The 22142-nt window shown below is 37.9% G+C and overlaps 1 protein-coding gene across 2 annotated transcripts in view; it reads right to left on the bottom strand.

The window, feature by feature from the left end:
* The window catches only part of LOC5569913 (serine-rich adhesin for platelets), a 1178520-nt gene that overhangs the window by 53869 nt on the left and 1102509 nt on the right, over positions 1 to 22142 (bottom strand). For both annotated transcript variants that reach the window (XM_021852955.1, XM_021852960.1), the window contains exon 15: positions 13287 to 13412. In XM_021852955.1, the coding sequence (XP_021708647.1) occupies positions 13287 to 13412 (126 nt within the window). The remainder of the gene's footprint in view (positions 1 to 13286; positions 13413 to 22142) is intronic.

The raw sequence follows: 22142 nt of genomic DNA, 5'->3' as shown, positions 1-22142 counted from the left end.
AAGAAATGGTGTGCGCGTTTGATTTCTTTCAAATTGAACATTATTTTACGACTTCTAAGATAAATCTAGTACACAACACTGAAGATGGACTAACACTTGAGGTCTTAATACGCATATCTGTCAAAGGATACAAACTCTAGGAGAATTAAATGGTATAGTACTAAAATCGGATTTCTTTTTTTTTTTACAGCTCAAAGATTTGTTATAATAAAAAAAATGTGACAAATTAAGATACAATTTCGCTATGCGGTTCATTGACGAGCCCTAGACCAGTAAACTAGTTAACCTGGAAAGCTTTTCTTGTAAAACATTAGAAATGTTAAGTTAGTAGGGAAAGTATACCAGTTATGGCTATAGTGGTTCCCTATTTGGCCATATGTGTTTTCTCGAAAAATAAAATGTTTGGACCGCTGGTTAATCCCAGTCAAATATTTGACATCGTGTACTGAGAGCTTCATCTTCTTGGTATTACGTCCTCACTGGGACAGAGCCTACTTCTCAGCTTTGTGTTCAATTAGCACTTCCGCAGTTATTAACTGAGAGCTTTCTTCGTAAAAGTTTTTGCATTCGCATGACGCTTGAAAACGTTAAAATATTAGCGAAAAATAAATCAATCACGCCATGGATTGTATATTTATTTATTGGAAAATAATGATCACAAAATCCAACGCTATTTCTTGATTGTAATTCACTCAAAGCGGATTTAGCTCTAATCAGCTTTGGCATATTATCGTGATGTGGGACAAATACGCGGTAGGTCAAAGTTCGCACTCACTTTGCTAATGATGTAAACAAATTTGGTCCGAAACAGTGTCCCATCGGACAGCTTTTCTATCAGCATGGAAGAGACGCCCCACCCTGATGTCATCACAAAAATGCGACAAAATAGATACGTAACATCCAATTTGGGCTTAATGCGTCTCGGACTATGAAGGGTGGAAACTTTTCTTGACAAGATCAACGAAGAGCAAGGTTTGGGAGGAGTACTGAAACGAATCGCCATGAATAAAGTAGAGACGAAAAACTTTTCGGATGGTTTTTTGTCCATGGGTGGACACTCTGAATGGTTGAAAGATGAGAATACGCTTCAGTCAAGTAGCTAAATGGGGGATAATAGTGCCTTCAGAATCGTTGTGGGGGATCAAACAGTTTCGTTGAGTTTAGTGTGGAATTGATTTCGAAGGAACATTACCTCAACCTTGTAACGTGTTGGCAAGTATGTGTGAGATTATGCCCGTTACTCAATTTTGTGATGATGCATTGAGATGCAAACCATTGAAGATTTGTTTGTCGACTTGTAGGATCTTTGATAGATCTGCAAAGCTTTAGTGGATGTTGCAAAGACATTGTATTAAATTTATTAAATGTGGTTTTCCGTATTAAACATTAAGCTTCATTTGCCATATATACGATGTTTAGATCAAATTGTTTAGGGGCCTTCCTTAGCCGAGTGGTTAGTGTCCGCTGCTACAAAGCAAAGCCATGCTGAAGGTGTCTGTGTTCAATTCCCGGTCGGTCCAGGATCTTTTCGTAATGGAAATTTCCTCGACATTCTTGGGCATAGATTATCATCGTACCTGCCACACGATATACGAATACGAAAATGGCAACTTTGGCAAAGAAAGCTCTCAGTTAATAACTTTTTTTTTCTATCTTTATTAACGAGATTTTTAGCCCTGGGCTAGTTCATTTCGGGACCAACGGCTTTACTTCCTTTCCGAAGGAAGTCGTCACTGATTTTATTTTAAAGACACGGACACCGTCTTCAGCCATTTAGCTGCACAGACTGTAACTTAACAATAGACAACGGACAAGCATGCTCCAGTGGCACAGCCGAGAAACATTCCTGAGGAAAAGTTTCAAAGGCTGAAGCGGGAATCGAACCCACACCCCATGACACGATGCGCTTGAATGCCTGAAGACACTAACCGCACGGCCACGAGGCTCACACTTTTAGTGTCACTTTAAGTGACTATCTCGGGGGTGGGATTCGATCCCAGATCCTCGGCGTGAGAGGCGTGTGTTCTAACCACTACACCAGGTCCGTCCCCGAGTTAATAACTGTGGAAGTGCTCATAAGAACACTAGAAGCAGGCTTTGTCTCAGTGAGGACGTAATGCCAAGAAGAAGAAAAAGAAGAAGAAGAAGATCAAATTATTGCGCATTTTTTCACCACTGGACTATCGCAGAAGTTCTTACAAGTGCGGAAATGCTTATAAAAGTGCGAGATTACATCTAATAGTGTCGATGTCTTCAGCGGGGATATTCCTCGTAGTCCAAAGAATAACCCCACTGAAGACACCAACATGATTCGATGCAATAACGCACTAATATTCACCTTTTTGTACTTATGAAGTCGCACTACGCAGTCCAGTAGTGAAAGAAATACACAATAGTGCTCTCAATATTTCAGATGAATTGAATAATTTACCTTTTATAAGATAAAATTAAACATTTAGCTTCATTCACTTTGAATACGATGTTTGTATCAATCAAGTACACTAAGGTTTTTTTACGTTAGTCAACGTCCCGCGTAAAAACAACCGCGTTAATTCAAAAAAACGAAGTTATTATATCACGTTAATTGAAAAAAAAAACGATGTAAAAATAACGCGTGTTTTAAATCAGGAAATTTAAATAGGAAACAAAAACAGTCGAGTTTTTCGACGTTTAATGACCATACGAATCATAAAGTTAATTTTTTTTTGTATGAAAAAATATTTAGACTCTGGTTTTTTCAACGTTGTTTTTTAATTAACGCAATTTTTCTAGGCTGTACCGCGTAAAAAAACACCCCGAAAAAACCGGGTTATACAAAAACTTTAGTGTACACATGAATCATTTGCATCTTATATAAAAATCCTTTAAACTTAACCTGAATAGTGAAAGAACTTTGCGAGGTGATAAAAGGTTGCACCGATTTTTGTTTGAAGTTATTGATAATTTTACTTTTTAGGGGAAAGGTATTCAATATCGGCAGATAGAGATATGTTTGCCAAATTAAGTGTAATTGTGGTAACATTGTGCTAAAAGATTATGTAGCCGGCGGGACTTGAACCCACAATTTCCATTCTGTACACGGACTCATTACCAATTATACTACAGCTACGCTACGGTAAACTGAAGTATTTGGCTAATGCCCTTTGTAGCATCCCCAAGCCACACAATCTTGCTAGTCCAATATACCACACTTATCCCTCACCATATCTCTATCTGCCGGCATTGAATACAGTCGGTGTGAGAAAACGCAACACTATTGTACCTACATCCCCATATGATCGCACGGGTTGTCGATTCGGCTGAGGAATAGGTACGTGGTTGCTGTATTCAATGCCGGCAGATAGAGATATGGTGAGGGATAAGTGTGGTATATTGGACTAGCAAGATTGTGTGGCTTGGGGATGCTACAAAGGGCATTAGCCAAATACTTCAGTTTACCGTAGCGTAGCTGTAGTATAATTGGTAATGCGTCCGTGTACAGAATGGAAATTGTGGGTTCAAGTCCCGCCGGCTACATAATCTTTTAGCACAATGTTACCACAATTACACTTAATTTGGCAAACATATCTCTATCTGCCGATATTGAATACCTTTCCCCTAAAAAGTAAAAATAGCTGACTGCAAAAGTTGAAAATAAAAATGAGAAGGGTTATTGATAATTTGATTTGATATTTGAACATTAGATATCCTTTGTTTTTCATTAGTAATTACTATACAGTTTAAGAACAAAATGTCGGAAGACAAAACAACACAAGGCAAAAGGTCGAAAGCCAAAAAGTCGAATCCCAAAACGTCGAAAGGGACAAAACGTCGAATGGGATGAATTTTCAACATTGTTTGCCAGACTTATTTATTATCGAATCAGTGAGATATGAATAACGTTTGGCACATGGCGAATTATTTATTTCTTCAGGAAAGAATCATTCTTCTAAGAAACTTCGTTTCCTTCTATTTATTCCTCTTTGACGTTTTGTCTCTTCGAGGTTTTGTCCTTTTGACGTTTTGGCATTCGACGTTTTTGGATTCGACGTTCTGTCTTTATATTGATAGGATTTTAACATGCAGATGAATAAAAGAATTGAATGAAAGAGGTGATTAATTATTTGATTACTTACGTATAACCTACACAGATAAAAATATTTAAATTCCAGTGAAGTGTAAAATGAGGCATAGAGTAAAAATAAACCAAATTCATCCATTTTTACGGCATTTCGTTTAGTTTTCAACCAAAGATGCTTGAATGTTACATGAAAAAATTGAAGTTTGACTGAAAAATAAGCGATTTATCGTTGACATTTCAGTTTCTTTTGATGCTTTAAATATATGCTTGAAAATAAACTTAAATTTACAATATAGTTTAGCTGTGTATCATGTAACCTAAATTCTAAAACTCATGATATACTTCTGGTCTGATCGACTTTTACTTTACTAAATTTGAGCTCATGAAATTAAACTATGTGTTCCTATTTGATGGAAAATAAAACAATGTTTGCGATTGTACATTCCGAATATCAGTTCACCACAAATATCGAAACATATATTGTAAAATGTGTGCAACCTTTCTCATTTCAGTTCCCATATACGCTTCATCCAACCTTTCACGGAACTTCCCTTTCCGACTTGCTGTTAGTTGTTCGAATGAAAAAATAAAAATGAACCCTGCCGTTCGAAATAATCTTGTGACATTAAAACTAATTTGCCGTAAATTTAATAGACAGATAACAAAAAAATCCAAAACAATATCCTTCCCCTTTAGGCTGCGCTAACCCTTATTCGTACAGAAGCTGTTCCCCTCTTGCTCATGACTCAGCTAGCTGTAAGCTGTGACCGAGAGTATCTACATCTGTTTGTCTTTTCCACAGGGCCACATTAGCAGAACCAGTGGGAAAAAGTATCGTGATATGGTCGTTGGCATTGCACTCATCCGCTTTATTCGAGCCGATGGAGTGCTCCAGAATGGCCATTAGCATCATTTTTTACTTTCCCATATCAACAAGACGGAGTCAACTCTTGTTGGTTCAGTGACAAGGCTACACCCGCTCTCTGTTCGGGCCAGGACAAGCTTTTGCTGCATTTTAAGGTCCAGTTCAGACCTGAGCAGACACTCCAAATTGACCGGTGGAAAAAAAATAGAGAAAAAAATAATATGTTTGTAATAAAAAGGTCAAAAACTACCGCCATTTATTTTTATTGTCGCAACAGCACTTCTTTTCCTTTTTTTCAATTCTTTAAACAATCGAACATCTGTGGGTGTAAATATTCGAAAAAAAAACGATATCGAACGCATCTTTTTGGTCTCTTGGCATCAATTCTTCAAACTTATGTCACTTTCATCATTTCGTTATTCCCTATTACCTGACTTTTGAATTAACATAATCAAACCATTTAACTATTTTCATTATTTCTATTTTATTTGAAACATTACTACTTGCCTAGCTGTTTCAGGTTTGCAAACTATGAAATTCATTCAGGGTGCAGTGCAGTGAAAACGCCACATGTTTTCACCATAACTGCGGTTAATCTTCAGCCGCTAGAACTTATGTGGATTTTATTTTTACACTCGACATAGGGTTTCCTGAAGCGAAAATCTGCTTCCGGTAACCGTTTCCCACAGAGTGGAAAAATTCCTTCCTCTGGATGTGGATGAGATATCTTCTACCCCTATGTGTTAAACGGAACCAGGCACCATAACTTCACTGGCTCTGGTGTGGTACAGAATACAGCTTTTTCCTTTTTTCCATTTCATAGTGGTGCTTTTCCCTCAGCAAGATGAATGATACTGTAAAAATGCTGCGCCGAATCGCAATATATGGACGAGCAGAAGTCCAGAAATTCCTGGGGCAGACCTTATTTCAAGTGTTCGTTATAGCCCATTGACATCGAGTAACTTTTTTCTGTTTCCTGAGAACCATCCTTCCGAACCACTATCAGTTTGTTTGCGTTGGATCAAAGTACCTATTATACGAGTGATTTATATAATCATGGCGGTCTCGCCCTTCATCCTACCACAGTATGCGAATACGCAACGATTACTAAGTGAAATGTGGCTATGAATTAGGGCTCAAAGTGCTTCAGTCATGCTCATCAATTACCAATTACTTCGTAAGAAAGTAAAAGTAGGCAAGTGAGCAAATAACGTGTGAAAACGTAAATTTAAATTTGTTAATGCCAATAATGGCACAGAAAGTGATTTGTCTTTTCTCTGTCGGTAGGCAGCTGTTGATGGTGCTGACGTGGATATCCGACTAGTGCTTTGCAACGAAATTGTAACATTGTTTGTTACCTAGTTAGCGTGTTTTTTTTTTCATCATAATATGTAAAAAAATTATATTTGTATAAGCTCTATAATCTGACTTGGAAACTTATTGAAGCAATATCAACAATAACAAGAAATAACAAGAGAATGAACATAGATGACCGTACAATTCGTAGTTGCTACTACGTAATTGATCAGAACAATCGAAGTTGCTGAGAGATTCAATGGATGGGGCTTGGGATTAGCTATCCATCGCTAATATGCACAAATCAAGACCTCAAATTTTAAAAGTCAATAATGGCGCCAGCAATGTCCCTTCGATCATTGGGAAAGGAAAGGAATGGTTGTCTACATTGTTACTAGAGACCGAATATATCACTGCATTTCCACAGTTGTCATGGTAGGAGTAACACCGCTAGCGTATGACGGCTCACCATAGTAGCATGTCCCAAAGAACTTGAAACTATTGAGAACCAGAGCTACAGGTTCAAAGCCCTGATAAAGGAGGATGGTTGTGATGGCTATGACGTGGTCATCATGTAAAGAACAAACGGACAATGCTGTATCGTGTCAGCACCAAGATGGCAGCCCCTCTAGCACGATGTAGGTAGCGCAACCCTGGATAGGTGGCCTATTAAAGACTTTTCACCAACCAAGAAAGGCAAAAGTAGAGCAAACGGATAGATTTATGGCAACAGACCCGGCAACGAATAAAGGACAACGATTGGAAAGTTGGATCTTGGAACGTGAGAACTTTGACTGAACCCGTGCGTGGTGGGCTCCTGGCTCGTGAACTGCGAAACGTGCGGCGTGAACGTGGCAGCTATCCAGGAAATACGCTGGCCGAGAACCGGAGAACGCAAATTCCGAGCGGTGGACCTCATCGCCAACACTTCATTCAAGTACCACATCTACTACAGCGGTGGCGACAGAGCAGAACGTGGAGTTGGCTTCATAGTGATTGGGAAGCAGATGAAGCGAATTATTCGGTGGAAACCGGTAAGCGACCGAATCTGTGTGTTGAGAATGAACGGCAAGTTCTTCAACTACAGCCTGATCAACATATATGCGTCAACGACCGATAAGCCCGATGACATGAAGGACGAGTTCTATGAGAGCCTGGATAAGGCCTACGGAGAGTGCCCAAAACAAGATGTCAAGATAGTCATCGGCGACGCATATGCGCAGATCGGGAAAGAAGCTTTCTTCCGACCCGTCATTGGAATAGAAAGCATCCATTCCGTTACCAATGATAATGGCCTGCGGCTAGTAACCTTCGCTGCTGCTAGAGGGATGGCAATCAGCAGTACCTACTTCGCACGAAAGAATATCCGCAAACACACCTAGCGACACCCGAGTGGCGATGCCTGCTCCCAAATAAACCACGTGTTGGTTGATGGGCGACATTTATCAGATGTCATAGATGTCACGACCTTCTGAGGCCCTAATATCAACTCGGATCATTATCTAGTTGTGGCTAAAATTCGTGCGCGGTTACCAGCGTCACGAGTTCCAGAACAGACAGAACGCTGCGCTTCAATATACAACGCTTGTTGACTGATGGGGTAGCTGCACAGTTCCGCCAGTAGCTAGACGAGCAGTTGGGAAGAACCAACGTTGCTGGAGACGTCGACAGCCTGTGACCCTATCCACGAAGCTGTGACAACAACGGCGCGGGAAGTGATTGGCACTGGTCAACGACGAAGACGAAACGACTGGTTCGATGAAGAGTGACAGACATGAAGAATGTCGCCAGAAGCCGTATGCTTGTGGTCGGTACCCGATAGAACAAAGATCGGTACAGGGCAGCGAGAGCCGAAGAAAAGCGAATCCACCGCAGAAAGAAAAGGGAGCACGAAGAAAGTGTGATAGCTAAAGCACAAGAAAGCATGAACCGGAATGATATGCGGAGATTCTATGCAACGGTCAATGGTGCGCGGCACAATACCGTACCAGTTCCCGCCATGTGCAATGATCGAGAAGGGAATTTGCTGACCGATAAAACGGCGGTGGCTGCCAGGTGGAAGGAGCACTTTCAGCAATTGTTGAACGGTGAAAATGGAAATGTAGCGAGGAACAGGATAAACATTGATGATGACGATCAAGCTGTGGACCCACCAACCACAGGAGAGGTTAAAAAGGCTATCAGCGAGCTGAAAACTGTAAGGCTGCTGGGACGGACGAGATCCCGGTCGAGCTTCTCAAACACGGAAGTGAGCAGCTTTATCAGTCGATCCACTGAGTACTTCTGAAGGTATGAGAGGACGAAGAATTGCCCACCGGATGGTTGGATGGTCTCATACGCCCAATCTATAAAAAAGGGAACAGACTGGAGTGTGCCAATCACAGAGGAATTACCCTGCTGAATTCGGCATACAAAATTCATCCTTTTTAACAGACTGCTCGAGGAGTCCTTCGTTGGCGAATACCAAGCTGGTTTTCGTGAGGACCGTTCGACAACGGACCAGATGTTTATCTTGCGAATGATCCTAGATAAATTCCGGGAGTATAACTTGCAGACTCACCATCTGTTTATTGATTTCAAGGCGGCGTTCGACTCAGGGCCGATTTCTTCACCTTAGCTTAAGCCGTAAACCACGTTTACCCATACTATTAAACCAGGTTTAAGGCCTAAGCGGTGGTGAAGAAACCACTTATAAATGAAAAGAAATTAGCTGTGGCAGATAATGTCTGAACATGGTTTTCCGGCGAAACTAATTAGGCTGATACGTGCTACGCTGGATGGTCCGAAATTAAGTGTTCGGATCGCAGACGAGGTATCAATCTCGTTCGTGACGTTAGACAGGCTGAAGCAGGGAGATGCACTTTTGAATTTACTGTTCAAAATTGCTCTCGAGGGTACTATTAAGTGATCTGGCGTGCAGAGAAATGGCACTATTATCACAAGGTCGCACATGCTCCTTGGCTTTGCGGATGATATAGACCTAATTGGAATCGATCGCAGGTCAGTGGAAGAGGCATTCGTGCCTCTGAAGAGGGAGACAGCGAGGATAGGCCTGACCATTAATTCTACCAAAATGAAATACATGGTTGCTGGTAGAGATAGAGGTAGGCTTGGTGGTGTTAGTGCTGAAGTAGTGTTTGATGGGGATGTGTTAGAAGTTGATGAAGAATTTGTTTACCTTGGAACACTTGTGACATGTGACAACGACGTTTCCCGCGGAGTGAAAAGACGTGTTGCGGCTGCGAATATGTCCTTTTACGGACTACGTAACCAGCTTAGGTCCCGCAGCTTGCAAACGCAAACAAAATTCGCCCTGTATAAAACATTGATTCTTCAGGTGGCTCTCTACGGGCACGAAGTGTGGACGAAGAGGCAGATCGGAAAGCTTTCGGTGTTTTCGAGCGTAAAGTGCTGCGGACAATACTCGCTGGGAAGCTCGAAAATGGTGTGTGGCGCAGACGCATGAGTCACGAGTTGCATTAAATGTACAAAGATGCGAATATTATCAAGCGTGTAAAATACGGCAGACTTCAGTGGGCTGGTCACTTAGTGCGAATGTTGGAAGAAAGAATTGCGAAAATAATATTCAGCAGGGAATCAGGTAGGGGCCCAGATAGCCGTAGCGGTAAACGCGCAGCTATTCAGCAAGACCAAGCTGAGGGTCGTGGGTTCGAATCCCACCGGTCGAGGATCTTTTCGGGTTGGAAATTTTCTCGACTTCCCAGGGCATAAAGTATCTTCGTATCTGCCACACGATATACGCATGCAAAAATGGTCATTGGCATAGTAAGCTCTCAGTTAATAACTGTGGAAGTGCTCATAAGAACACTAAGCTGAGAAGCAGGCTCTGTTCCAGTGGGGACGTAACGCCAGAAAGAAGAAGAAGGGAACCAGGTACAGGTCGGCGGCTTCGGGGAAGACCACGAATACGCTGGCTGTAGGCAGTGAAAGAGGACCTGTCAACCTTAAACGTTCGGGGCAATTGGAGAAGTTTTGCCCAAGACCAACAAAGATGGAGCTCTACAATACGCCCGGCAATGGCGTGACGCTATGCTGTAGCCATTAAAGTATCAGGGTAGGAGTATTGGGTTTGAGGGATAATTAATGGTTCTGGGAGTCACCTTGGTTGAGGATGCGATCAATGATTATTATGCGCATAAACGAATTCACGATATTATTCGATAATCGTATTGTTCGTCAAACATGTGTCAATTGATTGCTGCATCAAGAGCATGCGGCGTAATCCAAAGATCAAACACTAGTTACATGATTTGCGCTATTCGCAATTTTTCACTGTACTAAGCGAACAACGTGCCGAACCCGATTGATCCTGATTGCACCGCCCATTCCCGCAAACATTCGATGGACCAAACACTACTCACAATAAAAAAAAAACAATAAAATTTAAAGTAAAAATCCCGAATAACATTTGCTATATGAACAATTTTTTACATTTTCACAAATCATAGAAAGTTGTTCTGAGCATCACAAAACTATCGAATCTTCTTGTTTTATCAACATTTGTGGTAAATGTTTGTTCAAAGTTGTTATTTTATCAAAACAGTTTACTAAAGGTCTGAAATTTGAGGTTTTGAAATAAAACTAAGTTGTTGGTTTGTATGTTTCAGGACCTAAAACATGTAATAAAGCATTCAGTAAAGTAATTAAATTTAGAAACACATATTTCAACTCGTATCAGCATCCACATCTACAATATGATCTCCTAAAATTAATTTTTAAGCCTCAATAAACCTACGAACTATTTTGTAAAAGCGGCCAAAGAGTCTCGTAAATGTTCATGTGGCCGGAGTTATTCCGATGAGTCACTGGGTCAGGTCGGTTCAAAAGGGTGCTGTGCTTCTGTGCTCCTAGAGGTATGCAAATTACAAGTCACAGATAGTTTTCAGAATCGGCTATAATGTGGCCACTATATCAAGGAATTTTAAGAAAAACTTTAAGAAATCTTTAGAGAAACGAGCGAATTGAATAAGCTTGTGTCATGCATTTGATTGATCCAAAAAATTACCATTTTGGGGTCCTCTGGATGTCTCAAATTTACGATAAGATGGCCAATTTCTTAAAATCAGTGCCAAGCTTATGGGAGCGCATTTTATTAAACTATTATGTGTTATCTCTAATTTTCGAAAATTGAAACGGTTAAGTCTCCAACAAATCTATAGTCAGTGCTTCAGTGCATTAAGACCGAGTGGCTACATCCGATATATTTAAGATTTTGAATATTAAATCTTCATGATTCATTCAAATTAAAATTATTGTCATTGCAAACTGATAAATATAACTTTTCATGTCCCAAAAAATAACTCTTTTTTACCCGACTTAAGAAACCCACCGGAATAACTCTGGCCACAGGAATACTCCCGAGTTTCTCTTGCCACTTCGAGAAACTAGATATGTGTTCCAGTATAGAAGCAACGAAATATTTGAATCCGTTTGAATTCGCTGTGTACGGGTTAAAAAATATGACACGGTTGGGATTCGAAATGAGCTTCTCAAACCTTCAGATCTATAATTAAAATGGTCGGATTATTTTGTCGATGTTTTTTTTCAAATATTTTTTCATGGGGGTAAACTATGAGCAAAGATATTGTATTAAATTTTTCATTGCAAAATGGAAAACATTAAAAAAAATTATGCCATTTTTAAAACATAGTATTGAATTTGGATAACTTCTGCAACTTCTTAGTTAATGCGCGCAATAAAATTTTAGTTGCGATCAACCTAGGAAAGTTTATTATTAAAAATTCAAACATTTGCAACAATGTGCACAAAACTGTACAGGATAACGAATATTTAAGTTGACGATAAAGAAACCTTTATTTATTTGTTCCTTCCTCTCGCTCCTCCATGAAATTAGCTATCAACATGATCATGAACCTTCGAAGTTTCATATTAAAACATAACAGTGCAGGACCTTAAGCATACCGTGACCATTAGAATGAAAGCAAACTAATGCGTGTCTTTTCAAAGACAAAACGTTGAATTCGAAAACTTCGAGAGAACAAAACGTCGTAAGAAGCATATTGGAAGGAAACGAAAATTTTTCAGAACAATGATTCTCTTCCAAAAAATTCTTTGATGTTTTAGGATTCGACGTTCTGCCTTTAAAAAAAATGTCCTCAAACCATCGATGGGATATGCTGAAGAGTTTTACCTAACTTACAGGAAAACTTGCTATTGCTATTCCAATTTTACTTATTTTTTTTTTCTCTGGAAGACTGACAATTGTTCCACCAATCTTAAAACCTCTATAGAATATAAATAAACAGTTTTGATAGCTTTACACCTGAAGAGTTTTCTAGACATTCTGGAAAACTCATGCTCCCTGCCTGCATCGTGTAGCTTTTGCGCCCATAATTCGATGTATCGCTGAAAATTTAGCCCCCATGTGGCAATTTATTTTCCAATAAGCCATCCCCAGTCTGGTCGTTTCACCGATAGCTGCCCTTAAATCTCGACAATATTTACACGGCTCTTAAGCACTCTACCCAGCTATCGTTCCATTTTTTTTCCTTTTGAATGTCATCCCGAGACACATTCTTATAGGTTACAGCCGATGCTTCCAATAAAGGAATAAATTGGTTCTGTCACCTGCCTTACAGAATTCAAGAAACCAATGGCGATCGTTAGGGTAAGCAATAAGCGACCAAGAAGGGGTCAAACTTCCGAAATTCACTTTTACCACCTATTTTGTTCGTCGCTTTCTCTCTGAATTCTTGCAAATTATGTATTGCTTTCCTGTCGAATGAGCAAATAAATACACAGCTTTTCTTCCCTCGAACGTCCTTTGACCGTTTTCGTCGCCCGAAACGGCACACGAGATTCGAAAATAGTCCATTTCTTGGGTTCACAGTCCCTTTCCCGAGTTCGTCGAGAAAACTGGCGAAGAGTGGTGGCTCAAAAGTAAATCTAATAATAGAAGGTTCACTGCACACTAGCGACCATGCTCTCCCCTCACTCGTCGATTCAAACTGATTCTAGGGCGCTCAGTTAGTCGGGACCAAGTTGATATTTTTGTTAGAAGGAGAAAATTGCTGAAGTACCTACCTGTCCTTTTTTCAGCTTCATTAATCGCTATGTCCTCAAGAATCGTTGGTTCCGAACGTCCTTTCTGATTTACACTATACGCAATCAGGTGAAGAGTTGGTGTATAGGATTCACTAGGGATCAGCTCTGAAAAAAAGTAAAGCAGAGACAATTGCATGATTTTTGGTGGGTCGATTCACTGACTGGAGATAATAGATACAATCTGTGTGATGTGAAAGTTGTTCTAGCATTACGGACACAAAATAATGATCAGCTTAGGTAAATCAACTGTGAGTGGACATTTTAATCTGGTAAGCTCAGAAATCGTAAACAAATTTTGACTTGTTGTAATGTTTTTATCAAGCTGAAAAGGTGCGTTTGCATAAGGATACTTTTAGTAATTGATAAAAGAAAAGTGAATTAGATTATAGGTATTAAAAATAAATATAAGTACTAACAAAAGCACTCACACTTTCATAGTTAAGTTCTATGGTTTGATGTTTGTAATTGTATTTGTATTTAAAATAATTCATCTGACAATATTTCGTCTTAACACAGCATGGGTATTATATGATGCTGAAAAATAAGGTATAGGAATATTATCCAAACAAATTATGAATATCCATCATTCAGAAATTGTATCTTACTATTTATATTCAAAAATGTAGCTATCGGTTATGTCTTGGAGATAGAGACTAGGGTGCGGCTTATTTTTCAAAAGTTCTCAAAACCAAAAATTCGTGTGCTCTACTGAATTTAAATCACATTAAAAGAGAAACCTCAAAATCTGAGCCAAAAATATTAACATTTAGAGGTGGCGCAAGCGTCTTGAAGGTGAATTTTCAAGTTATAAAAAATGACCTTCAGTGAAGTAAACATAACTTTGTTAATTTTCAACCGATTTCAAAACTTTTAGCATCATTATCTTTATAATTAAATTTATGAAAACTTTGTAGAATATCAAATTTGTCTTAAATCAAAACTAGTCTTAGTTTAAAATACTTTTATACAAATTTCTCCTCATTTTATTAAAAATTTCAACTTAGTTGCACCATAACTTCTTGAATACTCAATCGATTCTGAATGTTTTTACATGTTTTTGAAGCAAATTTAGTTGTTTTCAAACTGTTCATATAACACATTTTTCTAAAAAATGGTTTTGCCTAAGTTTTTCACCAAAAACTATCCAAATTTCTTTTGGTTATTTAAGTTTTTTCGCCGGAAATTGTATTTTTTCTATGAAACTTAAATTTATAAAGCATCTTGCCTTTATTGCGAGTCGAATAGTGCATATATATTTCAACATATCGTCCCCTTAATGCTACAACTAGATAACTCGAAAATCGACGTTTTGAGATAAACGACTTTGAAAATTTGACCATCTTTCAAGGACATGGTCCTCCGTTCCAGAGTGTTTCATTAATTTTATTTCATGATATATACGTTAATTAACTCATTCTTTTTCCTATCATGTACAAATTCAGGCATCAGTATTATTTTTAACCAAGAAAAAAATAATAATTTGAAAATTTTGCGAGTTACCTAGTTGTAGCATACACAATCATTCAACCATTTCTTCATAATCCGAGATACCTAGTTTAAGCCAATACATAAAAATAACTCAAATGCTATATAATTGATATCCTTTAAGATTATTCGCAACACCAAAATGGCAACTAGTATTAAAAAGAAGATTTCCAGACACCGGACACCTTCCCGTACTGAATAATGTTCAAACATTATTTCTCCAAGGTGCAGGAAATTGTTTTAGTGAGCATTGTTTTCGTGAAATAACACATGCTTAAACCATGCACTAGTTTAAGCAAATACAAAGGTTCGATATCGTTGAACATTGACGGTACGTCAAATTTTGAAACATTAACAAAACTTTTGAATGATAAAATTTGTTTGGATTACACACTTATAATCAAAAACAGTAAAAATTTGATAGTATGAATGCGTTTCGCAGTCCATTTTAATTAAATGTGTACAAAAGATAGTTTTGGTCTTATATGATTTGCATTCCATTTCATTTCATATATTGCAAGATATCATACTTATTTTCACATTAGTGTCTATAACTACACTTATTTTTATTTGATTCTGAAGACCATACCTTCAAACATACATTAAAACAGGTATGCTGAACGTTGAGACCAGCTCAGAAAATGGTAGAAGGCTTAGAAATATTAAGAAGTTTCTTGATTGACGTCTGCCTAAACAGTAAACAAGTCTAAATCAAATCAACCACATCTATGTCCAAAACGCTCAGTTTCACCTGAACTAAAAGCATGCAATGAAAACAATTCTAATCTCTCTGGATTGTGTACGGAAATGAAGCACATCTTATGTAATTGCTATTTTCAATTCTTTGACCAAAGTTCATATCAATATTTTCAAATCTATTTTTGGATGAATAGTCATGATTCAACTTCTTATAAATAAGAAATTTTATTAAATTATTTAATTAATAATTTCGAAGTTTTTCATTCAATGGTTCAATTGATGATCAAATAGATACTGGGGGATCTCTACCCGAGACTTGTTTTCCATATTGTTTTCGTAATAGCCAGTTGTTTCTTTATTTTTTTTTATGCGATATCCAGTTGTAGCACCCAAATCTACACAATGGCATGAGAGCAAATTTCAGAGCTCAAACTAGATAACTCGAGTTACCTAGTTTTAGCACAAAATACGTTTGTTCTACGTTGAGTTATCTAGTTTTGAAAATATACTATAACTTTTTTGTTTTAAATCGCACGTTTATGAGCTTTGGATATGTTATAGAGCTAGTTAAGAGCGATATTTTGGCATACTCAACTCAAAAACTCCAAATTTCGAGTTATCTAGTTGTAGCATTAAGGGGACGATATGCAAACATATTTTTGTTTCAAAATTTTTCAAAAATTGTTGCAAAGTCCTTCTCAAAGGTTTAACAAATGAGAAAACCCAGTTCAGCTTTAGAGATAATATTTAACTGGCGAAAATTTGAAAAAAACTGGCATTTTTCGTTAAAAAATCATGTTTTTGTGCAGTTTTTGCAGAATAACTTGGTCAAGACATCTTTTTAGTGAAATGTGTTGTATTAACAGTTTGAAAACAATTAAAATAGCTTTAAAAACAAGTAAAAAGATTTGGAATCGGTTGAGTAATCGTGAAGTTATGGTCAAACAAAGTTGATTTTTTTAGTAAAATGAGGAAAAATTTGGAATAAATTACTTTTAACTAAAACTTGTTATGATTTAAGACAAATTTGATGTTCTACAAACTTTTCGTAAATTTAATTTTGAAGGTATTGATGCTAAAAGTTATAAAATCGCTTGAAAAATAACAAAGTTATGTTTACTTCACTGAAGGTCGTTTTTTATAACTTGAAAATTCACCTTCAAGACGATGGCGCCACCCCTAAATGTTAATATTTTTGGCTCAGATTTCGAGGTTTCTTTTTTAATGTGATTTGAATTCAGTAGAGCAAACGAATTTTTGGTTTTGGGAACTTTTGAAAAATAAGCCGCACCCTAATAGAGACCCTATTAAGAGTTAGCATCAAAAAACATTTGAAAAAAAAAAAGAATTGGGTTTATACTGTAGTTAAATTGCATTGAATTTTCAATTCTGTGCAGCTGTAATGCGTATCAGGTATCAGAAGGCCGGCTCGAAAATCACGTAAAACTGTATTCAGCTTCCGCTCACGAGAATATACACCAGCACCAGCTAAACCTTATTCAAAAAGGGCACCATCAATGTAACATACTGTGTTGTTTGATATACTTTCCAAAAAACCAGACGTCCATTCTTCCCGTGAAGGAAATTGTGTGGCAAATGTCCTGTAAAGAACGTTATAAGCAATTTGGAGATCACTTGGTCCGCGTTAAGTTAGAGTGGACCAAGTGCAAAACTGGAGAAAATTGGATTATTTTTCCATTAAATGTGAAATTACTTTAACTCCATTTCACTTTTATCAGGTTTGATGAATGCTGTAAACTGCCAGAGATATGTAACAAATTTACTTTGGATGATCAATAAAAATCGATAAAAGTATTCAGCCAGAGTGCTTATTACCATAACAGCGAGCACGCTGAGAAATGCTTGGAAATGAAAGACATTTGAAATGATTTGTCAGAGTTTTCGACATGGAATGATTGATCTTCTCATCCTTCAATAGAAATTCCTTAATGTTTTTTAATTCAATGCATTTGACTTTGATTTTTGACCATTTACCAGATTTGGATGGGTGGTCAGAAATTGCAACAATTTCTGTGCAGAGAGAGTGAACCAAGTGTCAAAAAGCGAGAATTTGATTGATTGTTGCATTTTTTGAATCATTCTCAGTCCGATAGAAGTTTTTGGTAGTTCTATGGTGTCTGTAGGAAATATCTTAAAATCCGCTTATTGTCCGGGATTGAAGATACGGATTATTGAAGAATTTTCTATTCTGTTGCCGAAGGATGAAGATCATCTGTTTATCTTACAGATATGTACCAAGTTTGATCATGAAAGCGTTAAATGATTGTTATTTTTTCTAGAAATTGTTCAGTCAGAGTGGTATGCCAAAGGCTGAAAGTCTCTCTAATAAAGAAATAATAATAATCAGTCAGAGTGAACTAAATCACCAAACGGTGGTTTTAAATTCAGTCAGAGTGGACTAAGTGTACATAGTCCAGCAAAAAATCGTTATATTAGAGGGTTGGAGTATGTCTTTTCATGATTATCAATTCACATTATATTGTTTGAAAGTATCACAAAGATGTGTGGAAAAAATTTCAATGAGTTAAAAAAATTACAAAGTGTTAGATTTTAAAACCATTTTATGAAAAATATGAAAAATGTCAATTGGTCCACTCTGACTTCACGCCGACCACTTGTACTAAGGATAATTTTACCAAAAGCTCGCCGGCATTGACCAAAGGCTATGCAAGCTTTTTTGACTCTGAAATCAATGTGAGGTGTCCACGAAAGTTTGGAATCTAGAACGACTCTGACGTACTTTACCTGATTAGTTACATTAATCTCAGTGCCAAAAAGACGTAAAAGTCAAATTCCATCGCGTTTTCGTCTTTCCGTAAAAATAACAATAGATATTTTATTCGGGTTAACCGAAAGGCCATATCGGCGACACCAACTCTGGACTATCTGAAGAGCACTTTGCATCAGTTCGATTAGAGTGCCTTTGTGCATACCAACTATCAGAGCTAGATAGTCGTCGGCAAATCCATAAGTTGGAAACCCGCTTAGTTGCGTCAATAGCGTATCTGCTACGAGATTCCACAAAAGTGGTGACAAGACTCCTCCTTGGGGACATCCGCATACACTCAATTTTCGAATCGCTGCTTGACGCAATGTCGAGAAGAAATGTCGGTTTCTGAGCATCTGATGAATCCAATTGGTAATCATTGTAGGTGAGCCATGGTTTCGTGCAGCTTCCAATAGGGCATCGAAAGACACGTTATCGAAGGTATCTTCAATATCCAAGAAAACACCCAAGGGATCATCCAAATATGACGTACATCATTTGAGAGGGGGGGGTGTATGAAAGTGTGACAGTGTGTCAGTGCATCTGTTAGGTATTGGAAAAACGGAGAAGGAGGGAGGAGGGGGTTCAGAAATCCCGAAAAACGATGGACGTCATATCTTAATCTTCCCCAAGCAAGATTGCCTTGGTTCAACAGAGTCGGAGTTATTCCGGATTCCGTTGGGGTAATAGATTATATTGGATTGGTATTTTGTAATTTTGATTGCCAGTTCCATTATGTACACCGCTTTAAATCTGTTCATTGTTCGGAAAAACGTGTAAAAACATCGAATATATATGTTAGAACATCGTGGGTTACTCTGGCATCACCTGGTTACCTCACGGATTTGGTGCCCCCGGGGATGTGGCCACTTGTCGATCTGGAACAAACCCTAGCATGTGACTCATCATTTTTCATGAACTTTCAGCGCCAATTTATTGGTGATCAAAGCAACTACATTTTTACATACTTGGAACCACCCGGCCATGTCACGGATTTGGTGGCTCCGGGGAAGTGGCAACTTATCGACCTGGAACAAACCCTAGCATGTGACCCATCAAATTTTATGAATTTTAAGCGCCAATTCATTGGTGATCATAGCAATTACATTTTTACATACTTGGAACCACCCGGCCATGTCACGGATTTGGTGGCCCCGGGAAAGTGGCCACTTATCGACATGGAACATGACCCATCAAATTTCACGAATTTTCAGAGCCTATTCATTGATGATCATATCAAACATATATTCATATTTGGAACCTCCTGGCCATGTCACAGATTCGATGTTCCCAGGAATGTGTCAAATTTTGGACCTGTATCAAACTCTAGAATAAAACCCATCATATTTCATGAATTTTCAGTGCCAATTCAGTGGTCAAGTTGGTTAAAGTAAGGTAAAAGTTGGTTTTCATGGTCCCTTGGATCACAGTTGCACTGGTTTTGTGTTCTGTAACTCGATACCTCCCTAACTCGATGGTCCCTTGAATATCGAGTTAGGGAGAGTTGATTGTACATGTAGCCTTCCTTAGTCTAGTGGTAACGCCTGCGGCTACAAAGCAAAGTCATGCAAAAAGATTTTAGTTTTAGAGGAATCATGGGAGAAATACTTCCTAGAATATATCTTAAAGATAAGGAACTTGTTTGAACTCACAAACATTGAAGTGCTATAGTTTACATTTGAAATTGGCCAAACAATACCCTTGGGAATTTCCACTTTTCCTTACCAAGGTGATACAAGCAGAGGAGTGCGAAGCACGTAGAAAGAAAGATATTCACTCAAAAAAATTAGCAATTTTAAAGAATGAGCAGCACACCAAAGTGGTAACAGCATTGCCGAAGGTCCATTCTATTGAAGGTTTTGTGTTCAATCGCTCGACGCAGCAGTTCTCAGAAGAACAATTGACACTTCTCAATAAGGGATTAGCATATGCGGTTGCCACAAAACCAGATATTGAACAGACAATAATCGATGTTGAAACCGCCATTACACACACAATACCAATAGAGTTTCAAGAATCTGCTAGAAATGACACTGAAGAGTCATTAAAAGGTAACAAATTTCAATTAAGAGGTCAAAATAGTGTTGAGGATAAAGTTTTGAGTGAACTTCGGGATAAGTCGGTATACTATGTAAAAGCGGATAAGGGCAATGCAGTGGTTATTTTGGATAAAGATGATTATGATAATCAAATGAACGAAAAAATAACCACTGGTCCCTATAGGCATTTTAGAGTCGATCCACTTCCCACAATGGTGAGACATGTAGAAAAAACTTTAAAAGAATGTAAGCCACTTCTTGGAGATAACACTAGCCGCCTCAAAGTGTCTAATCCAGTTCTACCAAGAATTAAAGGATTGCCAAAAATTCACAAACCTGGCAATGAAATGAGAGAAATTATATCAGCAGAAGGGTCTCCTACACACAAACTTGCAAAGTGGCTGGTTAAGGAATTCCAATCCATGCCCAAACCTTTTGAAAGCCGTTCAGTTAACAATACTCAGGAGTTTGCAAGCCAACTTCAAGCTTCTGGGTATATTCAAGATGATGAAATTATGGTTTCTTTTGATGTTAAAGCATCATTTCCTAGTGTGCCAGTTAAAGAAGCCATAAACCTTTTGGAAGAATGGCTACTTAATCAACACAATGAGTCAAATTGGAAAAACAAAGTTCGGTATTACATCAAATTAACCCGACTTTGTATGGAAGAGAACTATTTTAGCTTCCGTGGTAATTTTTATAAGCAGACAAAAGGTGCACCTATGGGTAATCCATTGTCTCCGTTTTTGAGCGAGTTGTTTATGGCCAATTTTGAAAGCATTTTGAAAAAGAAAGATTTGTTACCACAGCGGTGGTGGAGATATGTAGATGATGTGTTTAGCATTATCAAAAAGGATTATTTGCCAAAAATTTTAGAAGCAATTAATAGTATTCACAAAGATATTAAATTTACTCATGAAGAGGAAAAGGATAATAAACTACCTTTTTTGGATTTGCTAATTATTAGGGAATCGTCTCACTTTGAATTTGAAATTTACCGGAAACCAACTAATACTATGCGAGTTATTCCGAGTACTTCCAACCACACTTATCAGCATAAAATGGCGGCTTTTCATCATATGATACATAGAATGCAAACCCTTCCTTTAAGTGAAACTGGAAAATCAAAAGAACTGAATTATATTTTTGAGACGGCTAGGCTTAACGGATATAGGAATAGTACAATACAAGCAGTAGTAGATAAGAGGGCAAGGGATAAATATAGGAAAAGTATGACAACACTTACTGCCGAAAAAGAGGATTTAAAAAGAGTAGCGGTGAATTTTGATACCAAGATTACACAGCCTTTGGCTAAGAAATTTCGAAAATATGGAGTAGATTTGGTTTTCAGCAGTAGGAGTAGTCAGCTTAAATCTAGATTAGGATCAACAAAGGATAAAATTAATAAACTGAATAGAGCAGGAGTATATAAAATTTCATGCCCCCATTGTAATAAAATTTATATAGGACAAACAAAACGAACTCTAGAAATAAGATTCAAAGAACATATTGCTGAGGTAAAAAAAGCGGACAAGGAATTAGAAAAGGGATTAGCGTATGATTTTAAATCAAAAGTGGCTGAACATGTTTTCCAGGATGGACACCAAATGACAAGCGATAACATAGACATCGTACGAAGCGTATCTTCATCTTGGAAACTAGACGTCGCTGAAAGTTTAGAAATTTACAAACAAAAACCTTCACTACTTCTTAATAGGGATCAAGGAAACGGACAATCAAGGCTGTTTAAGTTTGTACCTAAGAAATATAAACGAGCTTGAATATATAGGTAGATAGTTAGGGATTTGTATAATTATTATTATC

Source organism: Aedes aegypti, chromosome 1 (assembly GCF_002204515.2).
Source record: "Aedes aegypti strain LVP_AGWG chromosome 1, AaegL5.0 Primary Assembly, whole genome shotgun sequence".
Taxonomy (NCBI): Eukaryota; Metazoa; Arthropoda; class Insecta; order Diptera; family Culicidae; genus Aedes; species Aedes aegypti.
This window is presented reverse-complemented; position numbering and strand designations above follow the sequence as displayed.